We start from the raw sequence: 14774 nt of genomic DNA on the forward strand, positions 1-14774 counted from the left end.
CTGCTTGTTTGCGTTAGCCGAGTGCTCTTTCAGCCCTCTCTTCTCTGCCCCGAGTTGCTGTCTCTTGTCGGTTCCTAACGGTGGGTTGTCGGGCGTCTGTCATCTGAGCTGAGGATTCAGCCGGGTCCTCTGGTCACTTCTCTAGCAGATACCCCTTCGTTCTTAGCCTCTCCCCCTGCTGCAGAGCTCCTGCCAGACTTGGAGTCCCCCGCCACTCCGTGCTGCTGCCGCTGTATCAGCTGCGGGGGGCCAGGCAGGAGCTGGTCCATGAGGGGAGCCAGTTTGAAAACCAGCTCCCCTCGCGGACCGGACACAGCAGCACGGGGTGGCAGCAGCCCCTGTCCGGGGGAGGAGGGGTCTAGGTTTCCAGACCCAGTGCAAGGTGGAACTCAGCTGAGTTGCCTGCCCGCCTGGCTCCTAATACACTTCAACAGCAGAGCTGCAGCAGGCGTAGGGCCCAGACCCGGCACGAGCCAGGACAGCCCAGCAGCTGGCCAACCTGCTAAAAACCGTCACTGGCGAGGGAGAAATGCGTGTGGTCTATAGCGTTAACCTGGAGGCTTTTGCTTATCGGTTAATCGGCTCCACTGTTCCATCCCTACTGCTGAAGCGCCTCTTCCCTCCGGCTTTGACACGTGTCCGCACCGTCCCTGCAGTCCTGGAGGCGCCTGTTTGCCTGCGGCGGGTGTGTGATGTGCGGAAGCCGCTGGGAGCTGTGGACCTTGGCTCTGCAGCCTTGTCTGCTGTCAGACGACCGTCCCACGTGGCCTTGGCACGGGGCACAAGCCCCTCTGGGAGCACTCTGAGACGCCGCTCCTGCTCGTGCGCAGGCCAGAGCGAAGCCCAGTTGCCATAAGCCAGGTTGAAGTCGGATTCAGAATCTCCACCCTGACGTTTGCGCAGCGTCGTGTCCGGCAAATGGAAACACACACCCCTCCTCCCTCGGCCTCTCTCCCGCTCTGGGCAGGCCTGGTCCCTTGATTTCTACCCAGTGTCCCGTCCGTGGGACATGATGACTGCGTGTTTCCAAGATGCTTTTTCAGTCTTCCCATGGCCTGCAGCTTCTGGCGTCCGTGCCGCGAGGCGCGTACCCCCGTGCAGCGATTGCTTTGTCTCCGGCTTGCCGAGTCGTGATGCTAATGTTCTGATTCGTGACGGGAGGGGGGGGCGTGTGCTCATCCTCTTCCCACTGGAAGCTGCTAATGATCATGCCCCAGTGTCAGAGCTTCGGTGCCAGCCACACGAGCCGTCGGTCGCGGTGCGTGAGAGGTGTCCGCACTGCTTTCCTTTCCCCAAGCCGTTAGCTGGGGCCACAGGGCATCCTGGAGTGAGTCCGGGGGTGTTTTCCCCCCTCTCTCTGGTTGGTCTGTGGCTGGGGACAAGGTGGGGTTACAAAATGAAAACGTGACCGCTTTTTGTTTCAGGCTTCCAGGAAGTGCTGATTAATGGACAACCTGTGGAACTCCTTGCCTCAGGAGGTTGTGAAGGCTAGGACTAAAACGGGGTTTAAAAGAGAACTAGATACATTCATGGAGGTTAAGTCCATTAATGGCTACTAGCCAGGATGAGTAAGGAACAGTGTCCCCAGCCTCTGTTTGTCAGGCAGGATGGCAGGAGGGAGATCGCTTGATCATTCCCTGTTCTGATCACCCCCTCTGGTGACCTGGCATTGGCCACTGTCGCAGACAGGACACGGGGCTGGATGGACCTTTGGTCTGACCCCGTCTGGCCGTTCTTATGGACCAGAGGGATAACTGTAGCTTAGATTCTCCTGGCCCGTGCTGTGAGCCGGTTTTCCGTCTGCTGCTGGGGTTACTGTGACCAGTAGGCAGTACTGTTCTGCTCGGGGCAGTAGAGTGTGGCCCCCGCTGATTTCCCTGTGGCTCTGCGGCCCCCGACCCAAACTGAGCTAAGCCCCTAGCTCGTGGCTGTGGGCAAGCCCTTGAACGTGTGAGTTAGGAAGCGACTAGAAAGACCCTGACGTGGATGAGTTTGTGAGCTCCCCTTTTGTGTTGGGCAGGGCTGCCTGTCCTTTCTCGTGCTGTCCTTACGACAGCCTTGTCAGTCTGGGGCGGCTGAAATGAGTCCGGCCACGCAACCGTCAGCGTGTCCTGTGCACCTGTCATGCCAGCCTCGTGGCGCTTGCGGAAGGGCCTTGTTCCAGGTCGCTTTAAGGCTTGGTAATCCCCCAACTGGGTACACGACTGCCCCCGCTTTCCAGCCGGAGAAGGGGAGGCCTGGGAGCAGAGCGACTTCCCTACGTCGGCCGTGGCTCCAGAAGTAGGAGGCAGGAGTCCTCCCGCGCAGGTCGGACGAGGCCCCTGGGTCAAGTCTGGTTTGTTGTTTAGAAAGTGGCTACGGCATTAAATACACCAGCCACGGAGAGAGGAACCCTCAGGACACCTGGGTTCAGTCTGTCACTTGGCCGTGGTCTCCCCCGCCACTGAATCCTCTGTCTCGGGCAGCTGGCGGATCATGATCCTGCCCCTGCGTGGTCTGTTTGGGCTGTAGGCACTTTGGGGCAGGGACCACTTTGCTGCAGGGGTGTTATTTCCCCGCCAGGCGTCTTTGGGCACAGGAGAGGGGAGCAGGGCGCCTGTAAGGCGAAAACAGACGTGGCCCGCGGGGTTCTCTCTCGCGTCAGGGGCCTCTTTCTCTTGTTGATGTTTGACCAGCCTAGATACTAGATGCTGCGGAAATACAGGATGTGGTGGCATGTGGCGAGCTGAGCTGTCTCGTGCAGGCCCGTAACCTCGTTCCTTGCCCTGAGTAGCTGGCTGTGTCCCTGGCACGGCCCGTCCAGTGGGCGTGGATCGCCTCGCTGGGGGGGAAACCGGCACGGGTTTGCCTTTGCCAAGGGGTGTCGGTGGCAGACTAGCAAGTGGACTAGCTGATGGTTATTGGGCCTCTTGTTCCAGCGACTGCCACGCCTGAGCCACGGGGAGGGGCTGGGCCCCTCGACCCCCTTTGCCCACACTGACAGCCGTCCCCTGGTTCTGGGGGGGCCTGGCTGGTCTCTGCCCAGAGCTGTGGCGCTCCCGTTGCTTCCTACACTTCTGCGTGGATGGAGCTCGCCCCTCGCCCTCCTCTGCCTCATCCCTCCGTGCAGCTCGCCGAGTCCCATGCTCTGCCAGCCGGCGGCCTCTGAGCCAGCCCCGTGCTGCAGCCTGGCCCGGGGGCTGGCCAGTCGGGAACCGATCCAGCGCAGAGCCCGGTGCCTCTCCCTTGGGGGAGTCTGCCTCCGAGCTGCCCCCTCCGTCTCCGTGGTCCCTCCTGCCTCAACGTTGCTGAACCAATGGCTTTGTTTCGCCTGGACCCAGCTTTCCATGGGGGTGCCGGCCAGGCAAGGCACAGACACTTGCTGTGCGTGGTCCGCTCCCATGCAGGGGGCAGCCACTGTCCACGCCCACTGGCCGGGGCACCAGAGACCTGCAGGACTGGGCGTTCCGAACAAAGGTCGACAGGACGAGACGCCTGGTCGGAAAATCAATAGGGCCAGTCCCTGCGGCATCTGCCCGCCGGCTGCCCCTGGCCTCTCCCGTGGCCGCGGTGGGCTAGCCCCTCGGCCTCATTCGTACACGTACCCGGCCAGCGCTGCCTTCCTAGCCGGCCACCGCGCGGCTGGCCGCCTTGACACGCGAGCAGGGAGGCCGGAGGGTGCTTTGCCGCCTCCCCCTTCCCCACGCTGTCCTCAGCCTCACAATCCTCACAGGCGGCTCTGCTGCACGCTCGGCTCCTGCTCCGCCTGAGGGCGCGGCCGTCAGAAACGCGGGCCCTCGAGGCCCCAGGGAAGGCACCCGATGTGCGCCGGAAGGGGTCCCGGTGTCCCCCGGGGGTTTCTCTTTGCAGGCTCCTGGGAGCCTGCCACACAGACCCTGCGGGGCCCGAGGCAGTGTCCGAAATTCCAGCCCTCGCTTGGGGATCCGCTAAGCCTTGTGCTGGCGCTGCGGCTGAGCCAGAGCCACGTGCTTGGTCAGGCCTGGGCTCCAGGCTCCTCGCAGGGGCCCTTGCAGGGCGAGGTTTGTGTTGCCTGCTGCCAATGTTGCTGCTCGTGGAACGTGATTGGCGGGGGGTGCAGTCTGGGCCTCGGCCGATCCGGATTCTGTTCCTTGCTCTGCTGAATGACCGTGGGCACTGCGTGGCCCCGTGCCTCGGTTTCCCCTTGCAAACAGGGACGTGATCCTTTCCTCCTTTGGCCAGCTCCCTGGTTGAAAGGCTAAGGAAGAGCTTGTGGGACAGATCCAAGCAGCCCAGCCAGACTCGGCCACCTCTCTGCCTAGCATCCAGAGACGGACCTGGTGGTGGTTTTCCCTAGTGGGCAGAACCCAAGCAGGTGTTCCCGGGAAGTCGGGTCTGCCAAGCCTCAGGGTCTGGGCGCCACAGAAGCCGCGGGGCTGTTGGTCTGGCCTGCGTCACCAGTAGGGATGGAATAGTGGAGCCAGTGAGCCGGTTAACCATTAAGCAAAAGCTTCTAGGTGAATGCTGTAGACTGCACACAGTTCCCTCCCCCAGCCCCTGCCAGTACATTTTGTAGCAGGCTGGCCAGCTGGCTCAGTCCTGTCTCGCGCCGGGTCCAGAACCTACCCCGCTGCGGCTCTGCATTTAAACTGTATTAGGAGCCAGGCGGGCAGGCAGCCGGGCTCAGTTCCAGCTTGTGCCGTGTCCAGGAGCTCAGCCCCCCTTAGACGGGCTGCTGCCACCCCACACTGCTGCCTCTTTATCAGAGACGGCAGCTCAGGGCGACAGGCAGCTGGTCCGTGAGGAGAGCTGGTTTTTCAACAGGCTCCCCTCCCGGGCCAGGTCCTGCCTGGCACCCAGTATTGCTGCCTCGGGTACCGGCTCCGCCCCCGGGACTAGAGAATAGTCGACGAACCGAGGTGACTCGACTATTCCGTTCACCGACCTGTCACATCCCTAGTCACCGGCGCATGGTTTGTCATCGGCTCTTCGGGGGCGCTTGGCGGACAAATGGGAGCCTGGGCGGGGGGGTCCTGCCTGGGCTGGAATCGGGAACACCCTCAGCTTCGCTGCGTCTCGCCCACCGCTTGCTCTCCCGAATGGCGTGGGGCGCGCCAGCAGCCAGTCCCTTTGCCCATCCTGCGGCTGCGCACCAGCGCGGGACGTGAAATCCTGGTGACGCGGTTAACTGGTTACCCAAGTATGGGGTCCTGTTCCCCATACTTGGGGACCAACCAGCTAAGTAGCAGTTCTGCAGAAAAGGACGTGGGAGTTAGTGGGTGAGAAGCTGGACATGAGTCAACAGGGGCCCTTGTAGCCAAGAAGGCTGATGGCATATTAGGTGCATTAGGAGGAGCGTTGCCAGCAGATCCAGAGACGTGATTATTCCTCTTTATTCGGCTCTGGGGAGGCCACATGTGGAGTCTTGTTTCCAGTTCTGGGCCCCCCACTACAAAAAGGACGTGGACACATTGGAGAGGGTCCAGTGGGGGGCGACCAAAACGATTCAGGGGCTGGAGCACATGACCTATGAGGAGAGGCCGGGGGATTGGGGTTTGTTCAGTCTGCAGAAGAGAAGAGTGAGGGGGGATTTGAGAGCAGCCTGTAACTCCCTGCAGGGGGGTCCAAAGAGGCTGGCGAGAGGCTGTTCTCAGTAGTGACAGAGGGCAGAACAAGGAGCAACGGGCTCAAGTTGTGGTGGGAGAGGTCCAGGTTGGATATTAGGAAAAACTCTTTCCCTAGGCGGGTGGGGAAGCGCTGGGCTGGGTTCCCTAGGGAAGTGGTGGAGTCTCCGTCCCTAGAGGTGTTTAAGTCTCGGCTCGACACAGCCCTGGCTGGGCTGGTTGAGTTGGGTGGGTCCTGCCTAGGGCAGGGGGCTGGACTTGGTGACTCCTGAGGTCTCTTCCAGCCCTGGGGTTCTGTGGTTCGGGTGCTTACCAGCTAACCGGTCACCAGTTCCCATCCCGGCTTGCAGCCCGTTGCGAGAGGGAGGCGGGCGCGCGCCCAGCGTAAGCAGCTGCCGTGCCGAGGCAGGGCCCCGGGAGCCAGAGGGGGAGGACGCTGCCCTTTGGCACCGTTATGGAGAGGAGAGAGACCCGCTTGCGGCGCTGGCGTTGTTTGCTGGCTGGGGTTGCAGGGTTAGTTTGTGTAAACTTGTCTGCCGGGCTCCTCTTCAGCGAGACCAGTGACCGGACAGTGCTTACACAGATGGCCTTCCCCGTGCGCCAGGGCTGTCCTCAGACGTCGGTGCCCCTCTGCCGGGGGAGGGGAGCAGTGATTTTGGAGGCGGGCGGGTGCACATTAGGACCCAGCGATGCCCCCACGTTTCCAGGGCGTGGGAGTAAGGGCAGCCTTGCCAACGTGGAGCTCGCGGGGAGTCACTTGGCACGTCCGTGGCTGTGCCCGCCCAGCCTGCTCACCGCCTGCTCGCACGTGGATCTCGCGTGTCAGCAAAATGCCCTTTGGCTGTGTTGTTCTGTGAAGCCCGGGGAGAGAGCTGAGCAAACGGGCGTGCTGGGGTCTCCTACCAGCTCCTTCCTCGCCGCCTGCTGCGCACTTCCCCCGTCCCTGCGCTTCTCCTGCTCCCCGGCCCCCTTCCCTGTGCCCATGGGGCCCGGCTCAGAGCTCTGCAGATCCCTTAGAAAAGCACCAACTCTTGCTACAGCCCCCGGGATGTAACTGGCCCTGGCCCCCCGGCCTGGCCCTGGCGGCCACGCAACACGTAGCGGGTCTCTGGCAGTCACCAGTCAGCCTTACAGGGTGAGTGGCAGCCCTGGGTGGCCTGGGCGCAGTTCTGCCAGCTGGGCGGTCGGGCTGCAGGGAGAGATGCCCCTGGGGAGCGGGTACACCGTGACTGAGCCCTGACCCGTGGCTGGACCAGGGAGTTTCTGGCCAGCGATCTGAGCTCTTCCGCTCGCCGCCGGCGCTTTCTGCTGAGCGGCCCCTGGGCTGTGGGCTCCGCTCGCCCCTTGCTTCTCCCCGCCGGGGGCCATGAGAAGGGAGGGAAGGTGCAGGCGAGTGGGAAGGCAGGAATCGTTCGGGGCAGCAGGTGTGGGCAGGTCTGTTCCCGAGTCCGCTCCGGGAAAGCTCGGTTCGGCCGCCATCGGCCGTGGCTCTTCAGAAACAGCCCGGGTTCCTTGGGTGGCGTGGCACCCTGCCACACTGGGGCCGCTGCCTTGCTGGTTCCACCGTTGTCTCGCTGCATGTCGCGGTGCACTCCCAACGTGGCGCTTCTCTGCGTCGGTTCTGAGCGCCGCTGGTGCAGGCGTGGCGAGGACGCGAAAGCACGGGCCTCGGGCTTCCCGGCTGCGGCGGGGGCCGGTGCGGTTTGTCGGTGCTGTCCAATGTGAGTGGCCCTGCCACGCTTGGGTCCCCGTTGGCTGTGGAGGAGGAAGGAGCAGGTCACAGTGATTGAGAACCCAGAGCTGGGGGGCGTGTGTGTCCCTTCCCATGCGGCTCCTGTGGCGCGGCGTGATCGGGGCTAGGAGAGCCCGGTAACCGGGGTGAGCCGGACATCACTTCTCCGGCAGCATCCCAATTTCCCGGCCTCGTGCTGGGGAGTTGGGCCCATGCACCCGGGTAGCGGAGCTTCTGTAGCGCAAGCTCATAGAGCCAGCCCTAAGTGCTCCTCGTGCACGATCACTAGTGCGCAGCTCATAGAGCCAACCCCGCGTGCTCCTCGTGCGCGATCACTAGTGCGCGGCTCATAGAGCCAACCCCAAGTGCTCCTCATGCGCGATCACTCGTGCGCTGCTCATAGTGCCAACCCCGCGTGCTCCTCGTGCGCGATCACTAGTGCGCTGCTCATAGAGCCAACCCCAAGTGCTCCTCGTGCACGATCACTAGTGCGCAGCTCATAGAGCCAGCCCCAAGTGCTCCTCGTGCACGATCACTAGTGTACTGCTCATAGAGCCAGCCCTAAGTGCTCCTCATGCACGATCACTAGTGTACTGCTCATAGAGCCAGCCCTAAGTGCTCCTCATGCACGATCACTAGTGCGCTGCTCATAGAGCCAGCCCTAAGTGCTCCTCGTGCGCGATCACTAGTGCGCTGCTCATAGAGCCAACCCCGCGTGCTCCTCGTGCACGATCACTAGTGCGCTGCTCACAGCGCCAGGCTGCACTCAGCAGAGGGAGGGCTCGCCGCAGGGTACTGCAGGCACACGTCTCAAGCGCCCTCCCTTGGGCCGCGAGTGCTCCCGGTGCCAGTGGCGGAAGGGGGCTCCCAGAGTCAGCGCTGGACTGGGACAGCCCTGAGTGTCGCCCTGGGGTGAGGGCTGCAGCCCCACTGGTTCCAGGACAATCCCCAGACCGGCCACTCCCTCCCCGCTGCGGCCGGGGTCAGCCCTGTCAGGTGACTGGGATTAATTTTTCTCCAGCTGTTTGTTTTGGAAGGGTTGGGGGGTGGGGGGGTTCCCTGCCCGTGGCTTTGATGTGAGCATGTGCAATTAGGGCCCCTTATCTCCAAGGCTTTTTCTCATCGGCGAGGGTAACACACCCGCTGCTGCGGGGAGATAAGGCGGCTGGAGGGAGGTAAACACCTGGCCGGACGGGGGCAGCCGGACAGTTTGCGAACACGGCGCCCGTGCCCCGGGTTCCGGAGAGGAGCTGTGGCTGTCTCCACGGCAGCGGGGGAGTGTGTTCATGGCCCCCGGCGTGGGGGCGGTTTCCTACCGATGCTGCCGCTCTGCCTTCAGCGTGAGCGCTGCGTGTCGGAGGCAGAGCCGTGTGCATCTCCACGCAGGCAGCACGCCGAGGAGCCCGGCGCCGGGAGGCGAGCAGGGGGACCAGGGAGCCAGAAGCAAGGGCGCGCCCGCTTACCTGTCGGCTCGACTGGGGGTGCGCGGCGGCGGATCCGGGCTGAGGGCCGCTGGCTCTGGGGCGCGGCGTCCGGGGGAGCTGTCCTGGGCGCGCCGCGATGGCCGACGACTTCTCCTCTCCCGCAGACTCCGGCGGCGCCCGCCCTGCGTCCTGGAGCTGGCCGCGGCCCCCCGCTTTCCTGTCCTGCCCCGCAGAGCCGGTCGGCGGCTGCGGCAGCACCATGAACGAGGTGTCGGTGGTCAAAGAGGGCTGGCTGCACAAGAGAGGTAAGGGCCTGCGGGGGGCCTGGGCACCAGCACGGGAACCGCAGGGGCGCTTGGGCGGCTGCTCCGGCGTGACGTGGCGCTGTGCGTTCCCGGGCGGGCGGCGGAGCCGGGGTCGCCGTGCACGCCCACACGCGCTGGGTTCGTCGGGGCCTGCAACGGCCGCCGCGCGGGGCCGGCAAGCGAGCTCTGCAAGGAGGGCAGCCGGCCGGCCGGCCGAGGGAGCTCTCCTCCCGGCTGCTGTGCCTGGGTAGCCCCTCCGGGACCTGGCGGGGCGGGAGGGCTGCTTGCGTCCCTGCTGGTGACGTGACGCGAGGCCTGAGTCGCTTGCCAGCGATGTGCTGGTCCCAGCGCTGCCTTAGCGCGGGTCTTCGCTCCAGCCCCTCTGCTCTGATCTCTAGACCCCGAGGATCCTCCCGGACCCCCCTCCTATTGGATCCCACCCCCTCCCAGAGCTGAGAGGAGGGCCCCAGACTCCTCTCCTAGCCCTGCCTGCTCTAACCACTAGACGCCACTGCTCTCCCGCAGCAAAGCATAGAACCCAGGAGTCCTGGTCTGAGACTCCAGCTCTAATCTACCCCACTCCCCTCCCACAGCTGGGCTAGCACCCAGGCATCCTGCCACCCCCTTACTCTAACCACTAGCCCCCACTCCCCTCCCACAGCTGGGCTAGCACCCAGGCATCCTGCCCCCCCTTACTCTAACCACTAGCCCCCACTCTCCTCCCACAGCTGGAATAGCACCCAGGTGTCCTGGCCCCCTCTTACTCTAACCACTAGCCCCCACTCCCCTCCCACAGCTGGAATAGCACCCAGGTGTCCTGGCGCTCTGCTGTAAGCACTAGGCCACGCGCCTCGCCCGCCTGCAGTCGTTCAGTGGCACTTGGCGCCCCGCCGGCGGTGCTGGGTGTGCGCGGAGCAGGCGGCCTGTGCCCGGCCTGAGGCCCAGGGAGTCCCAGCGAGCGGGCTGCCATGGCTGCGCTGCCACCAGGCCTGCGGCGGGCGCCCGGCTGGGGACGTTCAGGGTGTGGGCTTGGCCGTGCCCGACCCGCCAGCCTCTCCGCTCTCGAGCCTGGCGACCTGCCCCTCTCCCCAGGGCTGTGGCAGGCGCCGGGGGCAGAACCGTGCCGGCAGGGGGCTGCAGCCGGGTGGTGGCTCGGGGCAGAGGCTCCGTGCTCCCTGGGGAAGGGGCGGCTGCCTGAGGGCCATGCCTGGCGTGGAGGCCTCCCTGCAGCTGCTGGGGAATCGGGGGGCTCTGGTTTCCAGCCTCCCCTTTCCCGGCAGCGCACAGCCTGGCGGCCCGCAGCGGGGAGTGGCCAGGAGCCCTGCGTGCACGGGGAGCGCCTGGCCTGGGTCCTGGCGGCAGCCAGGCCGAGGTGGGGTCTGTTCCCGGGCCAGCACGGGCAGAGCCCCGCGTCCCGGCTCCGCGCTAGGACCCCGCGGGGAGGGGCGGGTTATTTTTAGCGGGAGGGGACTGGAGGTGCAGGGGCTGCAGCAGCTGCACGGGGGGGCTATTTATAGCCGGGCTGGAGCGGAGCCTGGTTTCCCTGCGTCGCTCAGCGCTCTGCCACGCTGACAGCCGGCTGGCGTCCTGCTGCCTCGGACTCCCTGGGGCTGGCGTCCTGCTGCCTCGGACTCCCTGGGGCTGGCGTCCTGCTGCCTCGGACTCCCTGGGGCTGGCGCCCGGGCACTTGGGGTCTGGCGCGTTTCCCCTCCGCCGCAGACAGCTGGGGACAGGCTGATTGGGGGCGGCCAGCTTCCACCTTGGGTGCCAGGACTCCCGCGTCTGCTCCCAGCTTTGCCATGCTCCCTCTTCCCCTGCCTGCGTTTGGGGGGCTTCCCTGGAAACGCCTGCCTCTGGGAATCGTGGGGGCCCCAGACGAACCCCCGAATACCAGCTTTCCAATCACACGCTGCCGTACTTCCCTCCCCCGCTTTGTCCCGAAGGCTCTGCTCTAGTGCTGCCCTGCGAGGCTAGCCCGGAACCTCTCGCTCCTCGGAGGCTCCGTCGATGCAGCTGGGTGACCGTGGCTCCGGGTCACTAAGCGGAGCTGCGGGCCGTGGAGCTGGCCATCAGAGCCCGGAGTCTCCGGAAGGCCCCCAGCGGCAGGGTACCCATGCGCCAGATGCCTGGAACCCTTCACTGGCTCCGGGCCACGCCCAGCCGGGCAGGGCAGCAGCTTAGGGTGGCCCTTCTGGGCTGCCGCAGGCGGGGTGGGTGCCACGGTGAGGCCGGCTGCGGCGCGAGGCCCGGAATAACGCCCGGCACGATTGGGCTTCCTTCCAGGGGAGTACATCAAAACCTGGCGCCCCCGGTACTTCCTGCTGAAAAGTGACGGCTCCTTCATCGGCTACAAGGAGCGCCCCGAGACGTCCGACCACAGCCTGCCCCCTCTGAATAACTTCTCAGTCGCAGGTACGTCCGCCTGGGCCCCACGGGGCTCAGCTGTCAGGCAGCCACGCCCAGAGGCAGATCCGTCCCTAGCAGGCGCCCAGGGGGCCCAGAGCAGAGTCCGGCCTCCAGGGGCTTCCTGGCACAGTGCGGCTGAGGGCCGGATGTCCCGCCGGAGTTGGGGCCCCCTCAGGCTGGGCTGCTCCGTCCCGGGCCCCAGCACACCAGAGAGCTGGCAGCGGCCGGCTGGACAGCACTGCCTGCCACACGGGGCTGATGTCAGCTGGGTGGATGGGCTGGCGAAAGCAGCTGCTGACTCGGGGAGGCCGAGAGATGGGACCAGGGGGTCGCTGGGGGGCTGGACGGGAGGCATTTCCGACGGGGCTCCTGTGGCGACCAGGGGGGCAGTGCAGGACGCCGGGGGAGGGAGGGGAGCTAGTCTCTGAATCCTGCCCCCCCCAGAATGCCAGCTGATGAAGACGGAGCGCCCCCGGCCGAACACGTTTGTCATTCGGTGCTTGCAGTGGACGACTGTCATCGAAAGAACCTTCCACGTGGACTCCCCCGAGGAACGGTAGGCGCAGCTCGGCGCGGGAGAACTTAGTCCTTTGGCTTCCCGAGCCTCCGCCCCCAGCCTGCGACTGCGGTGGGCCGCCGTTCTCCCCATAGCCCGGGGCAAAGGGAGAAGGGTGTCGAGCACCCTACCTCCCCGGGCCGGGCTCGGGGCTCCTCCCACTCGCCGCCGCTGGCATGGAGACCCCAGGGAGCAGTGAAGTGGAGCCCACCCTGGTTCTCCGTGGCCATGGGCGGCCGGGCGAGGGGTGCGCTCCGTGCCCCAGAACGAAGGCCTCGCCGAGGCGCAGGGCCGCAGCGGAAGCAGGTTTAGCAGCTGCTCTGATGGAGCCTGCCCGGGCAGTGCGTAGGCTTTTGGGTTGGAGACCCCGGATCTCGGTGACCCGGCCCCCTCGGTGCAGCCCGGGAGCGGATTGGCCTTCCCGGGCCTGGTGCAGAGCTCCCTGCCGGGCCGGTGAGCAGCGCTGGGTCCCAGGGACTCCCTGCCACGGCCCCTCCTCTACCCCGCAGGGAGCACTGGATAGATGCCATCCAGACGGTGGCCAACAGCCTGAAGAGCCGGGAGCCGGAGGAAGACGCCATGGATTACAAGTGCGGCTCCCCCTCCGACAGCCCCGGCGCCGAGGAGATGGAAGTGGCCGTGAGCAAGACCCGGGCGAAAGCCGTAAGATGTCTCGCGGGGTCGGCGGGAGGAGAGGGGCTCAGCTGGACCTGAGCGCCCGGGCTGGGGCAGGCCGTGGCTGCGACGCGGGGGCTGCTGGCTTCCGTTAGCCAGGCTCTCGATGTGCTCGGCCCCGCAGCCGGGCGCCCGGTGTCGTCACCCCCGAGCGGCCCCGGACAGGTGCACGGCGCTTCCTTCCTCTCCCCGGTCACCTGCTGCGGGGGCCCCTCTCCCGGCCCCTACAGCCTGGGAGACAGGCGGCCCCTCCCAGCGATGGGGGAGTGGGGGGGCAGGCACCCAGGGCTCAGCTGGGGGACTGGACCTGGGCTGAGGGGGGCGTTCTCTGGCTGGCTGCCCCAGCAGGGACGCGGGGGGGCGGCCTCGGTTCTGATTGGCTCGTTGGCCGGCATCCCCCCCCCATGTGGCAGCGCAGTCACCCCTCCCCCGCCGTGTCTCGTCCCAGACCATGAACGACTTCGACTACCTGAAGCTCTTGGGCAAAGGCACCTTCGGGAAGGTGATCCTGGTGCGGGAAAAGGCCACGGGGCGTTACTACGCCATGAAGATCCTGCGGAAGGAAGTCATCATCGCCAAGGTGACTGAGCAGGGGTGGCCTCAGGGCCCGAACCCAGGCCCACGCCAGCCCACTGGCATGTCTCACCGGGTGACTCTGAGCAGAGGTGGCCACAGGGCCCGAACCCAGGCCCACGCCAGCCCGCTGGCATGTCTCACCGGGTGACTCTGAGCAGAGGTGGCCACGGGGCCCGAACCCAGGCCCACGCCAGCCGTCGGCGTGTCTCACCAGGTGACTGAGCAGAGGTGGCCACAGGGCCCGAACTCAGGCCCACGCCAGCCGTCGGCGTGTCTCACCGGGTGACTCTGAGCAGAGGTGGCCACGGGGCCTGAACCCAGGCCCACGCCAGCCGTCGGCGTGTCTCACCGGGTGACTCTGAGCAGAGGTGGCCACGGGGCCTGAACCCAGGCCCACGCCAGCCGTCGGCGTGTCTCACCAGGTGACTCGGGCCAGGGGCTGGCAGCTGCCTCTCTCCCGTGCTCTGAGTCGCCTCTGGGGCCGGCGCCCCAGCTCTCACCTGCGCGGCCAGGAGTTCCCTGTTCCTGTCACTGCTGCCAGGGCTGGCGCCACGGGGAGCCGTTCGGGCGCTGCACCAGCTGGCGGGACCCGAGCATGTTCTCCCGTGCGGGGCTGGCCGGTGGCGAGCCTGGCGCCGTGGGGCGTGAATGCCACCCCCCGGGGCAGGGCACCGGTCCGCTCACCCGGCTGTCTGTCTGTCTGTCTCCCTGCAGGACGAGGTGGCGCACACGGTGACCGAGAGCAGAGTGCTGCAGAACAGCCGGCATCCCTTCCTGACGGTAAATCACCCCCACTGGCCGGCCGGGACACGCCGGGGAGGCAGGGCCATGGGGTGGCACTTGGCTTCAGCCTGATGGATCCAGCAGGCTCCGGCGTCCCCTCCTTGCACAGCACTGCATGTCTCCCCCCCTCCCCTCGGCTCAGAGTCCCGCCCCTCCCTCCCCGGGCCCAGAGCGCTTGTCTCACTTGTGGGCTCACGGGCCGCCGAGCTTGGGGGCAGGCGCGAGCCAGGCCTGCTCGGTGGCCACGGGGCGCCCGGCTCGCTCCAGCCGCCAACGGGCTCAGCAGGGCGCCCGTGGGAGTCGGAGGGACGGTGCCGCCTTCCCGCCGCCAACAGCTGCCTCTTCCCCGCTCCGTGTTGCAGGCGCTGAAGTACGCCTTCCAGACCAACGACCGGCTGTGCTTCGTGATGGAGTACGCCAACGGGGGCGAGGTGGGTGAGGGTCGGCGTGCGGGCGAGGAGGGTGCTCGGGGGCAGAGGGGTCAGGCCTGACTTCGCTGTGGGAAGATGGCCCGTGTCTGTGACTAACCCTCTGTGGCAGGGCGGGATCTGCTGCAGCTCGTGCTGCATGGAGGGGCCGGCCCTGGCCTTCGACCTGCCCTAGGGCGCTGTGACTCCAGCGTGTTCCAGCCACGCCGAGGCGGGGCCGGTCCGTGGCCAGCTCGTCCGGACTCAGGTTCCCAGCCACGCCGAGGCGGGGCCGGTCCGTGGCCAGCTCGTCCGGACTCCTAGGTTC

At 66.2% G+C, this 14774-nt stretch overlaps 1 protein-coding gene across 3 annotated transcripts in view; it reads left to right on the forward strand.

Moving 5' to 3' along the window:
- AKT2 (AKT serine/threonine kinase 2) overlaps positions 1 to 14774 on the forward strand; it is a 28900-nt gene that overhangs the window by 5709 nt on the left and 8417 nt on the right. Inside the window, exons 1-8 of one of the 3 annotated variants that reach the window (XM_075915533.2) lie at positions 5730 to 6717; positions 8903 to 9043; positions 11327 to 11455; positions 11894 to 12005; positions 12515 to 12668; positions 13129 to 13260; positions 13971 to 14036; positions 14402 to 14470. In XM_075915533.2, the coding sequence (XP_075771648.1) occupies positions 8998 to 9043; positions 11327 to 11455; positions 11894 to 12005; positions 12515 to 12668; positions 13129 to 13260; positions 13971 to 14036; positions 14402 to 14470 (708 nt within the window). In that variant the 5' untranslated portion in view covers positions 5730 to 6717; positions 8903 to 8997. Of the gene's footprint in view, positions 1 to 5729; positions 6718 to 8008; positions 8311 to 8902; positions 9044 to 11326; positions 11456 to 11893; positions 12006 to 12514; positions 12669 to 13128; positions 13261 to 13970; positions 14037 to 14401; positions 14471 to 14774 lie in introns of those variants that run through there. The other 2 variants (XM_075915532.2, XM_075915531.2) reach the window with 2 other exon arrangements.

The sequence above is a fragment of the Pelodiscus sinensis genome, chromosome 18 (assembly GCF_052426305.1).
Source record: "Pelodiscus sinensis isolate ZL-2025 chromosome 18, ASM5242630v1, whole genome shotgun sequence".
NCBI lineage: Eukaryota > Metazoa > Chordata > Testudines > Trionychidae > Pelodiscus > Pelodiscus sinensis.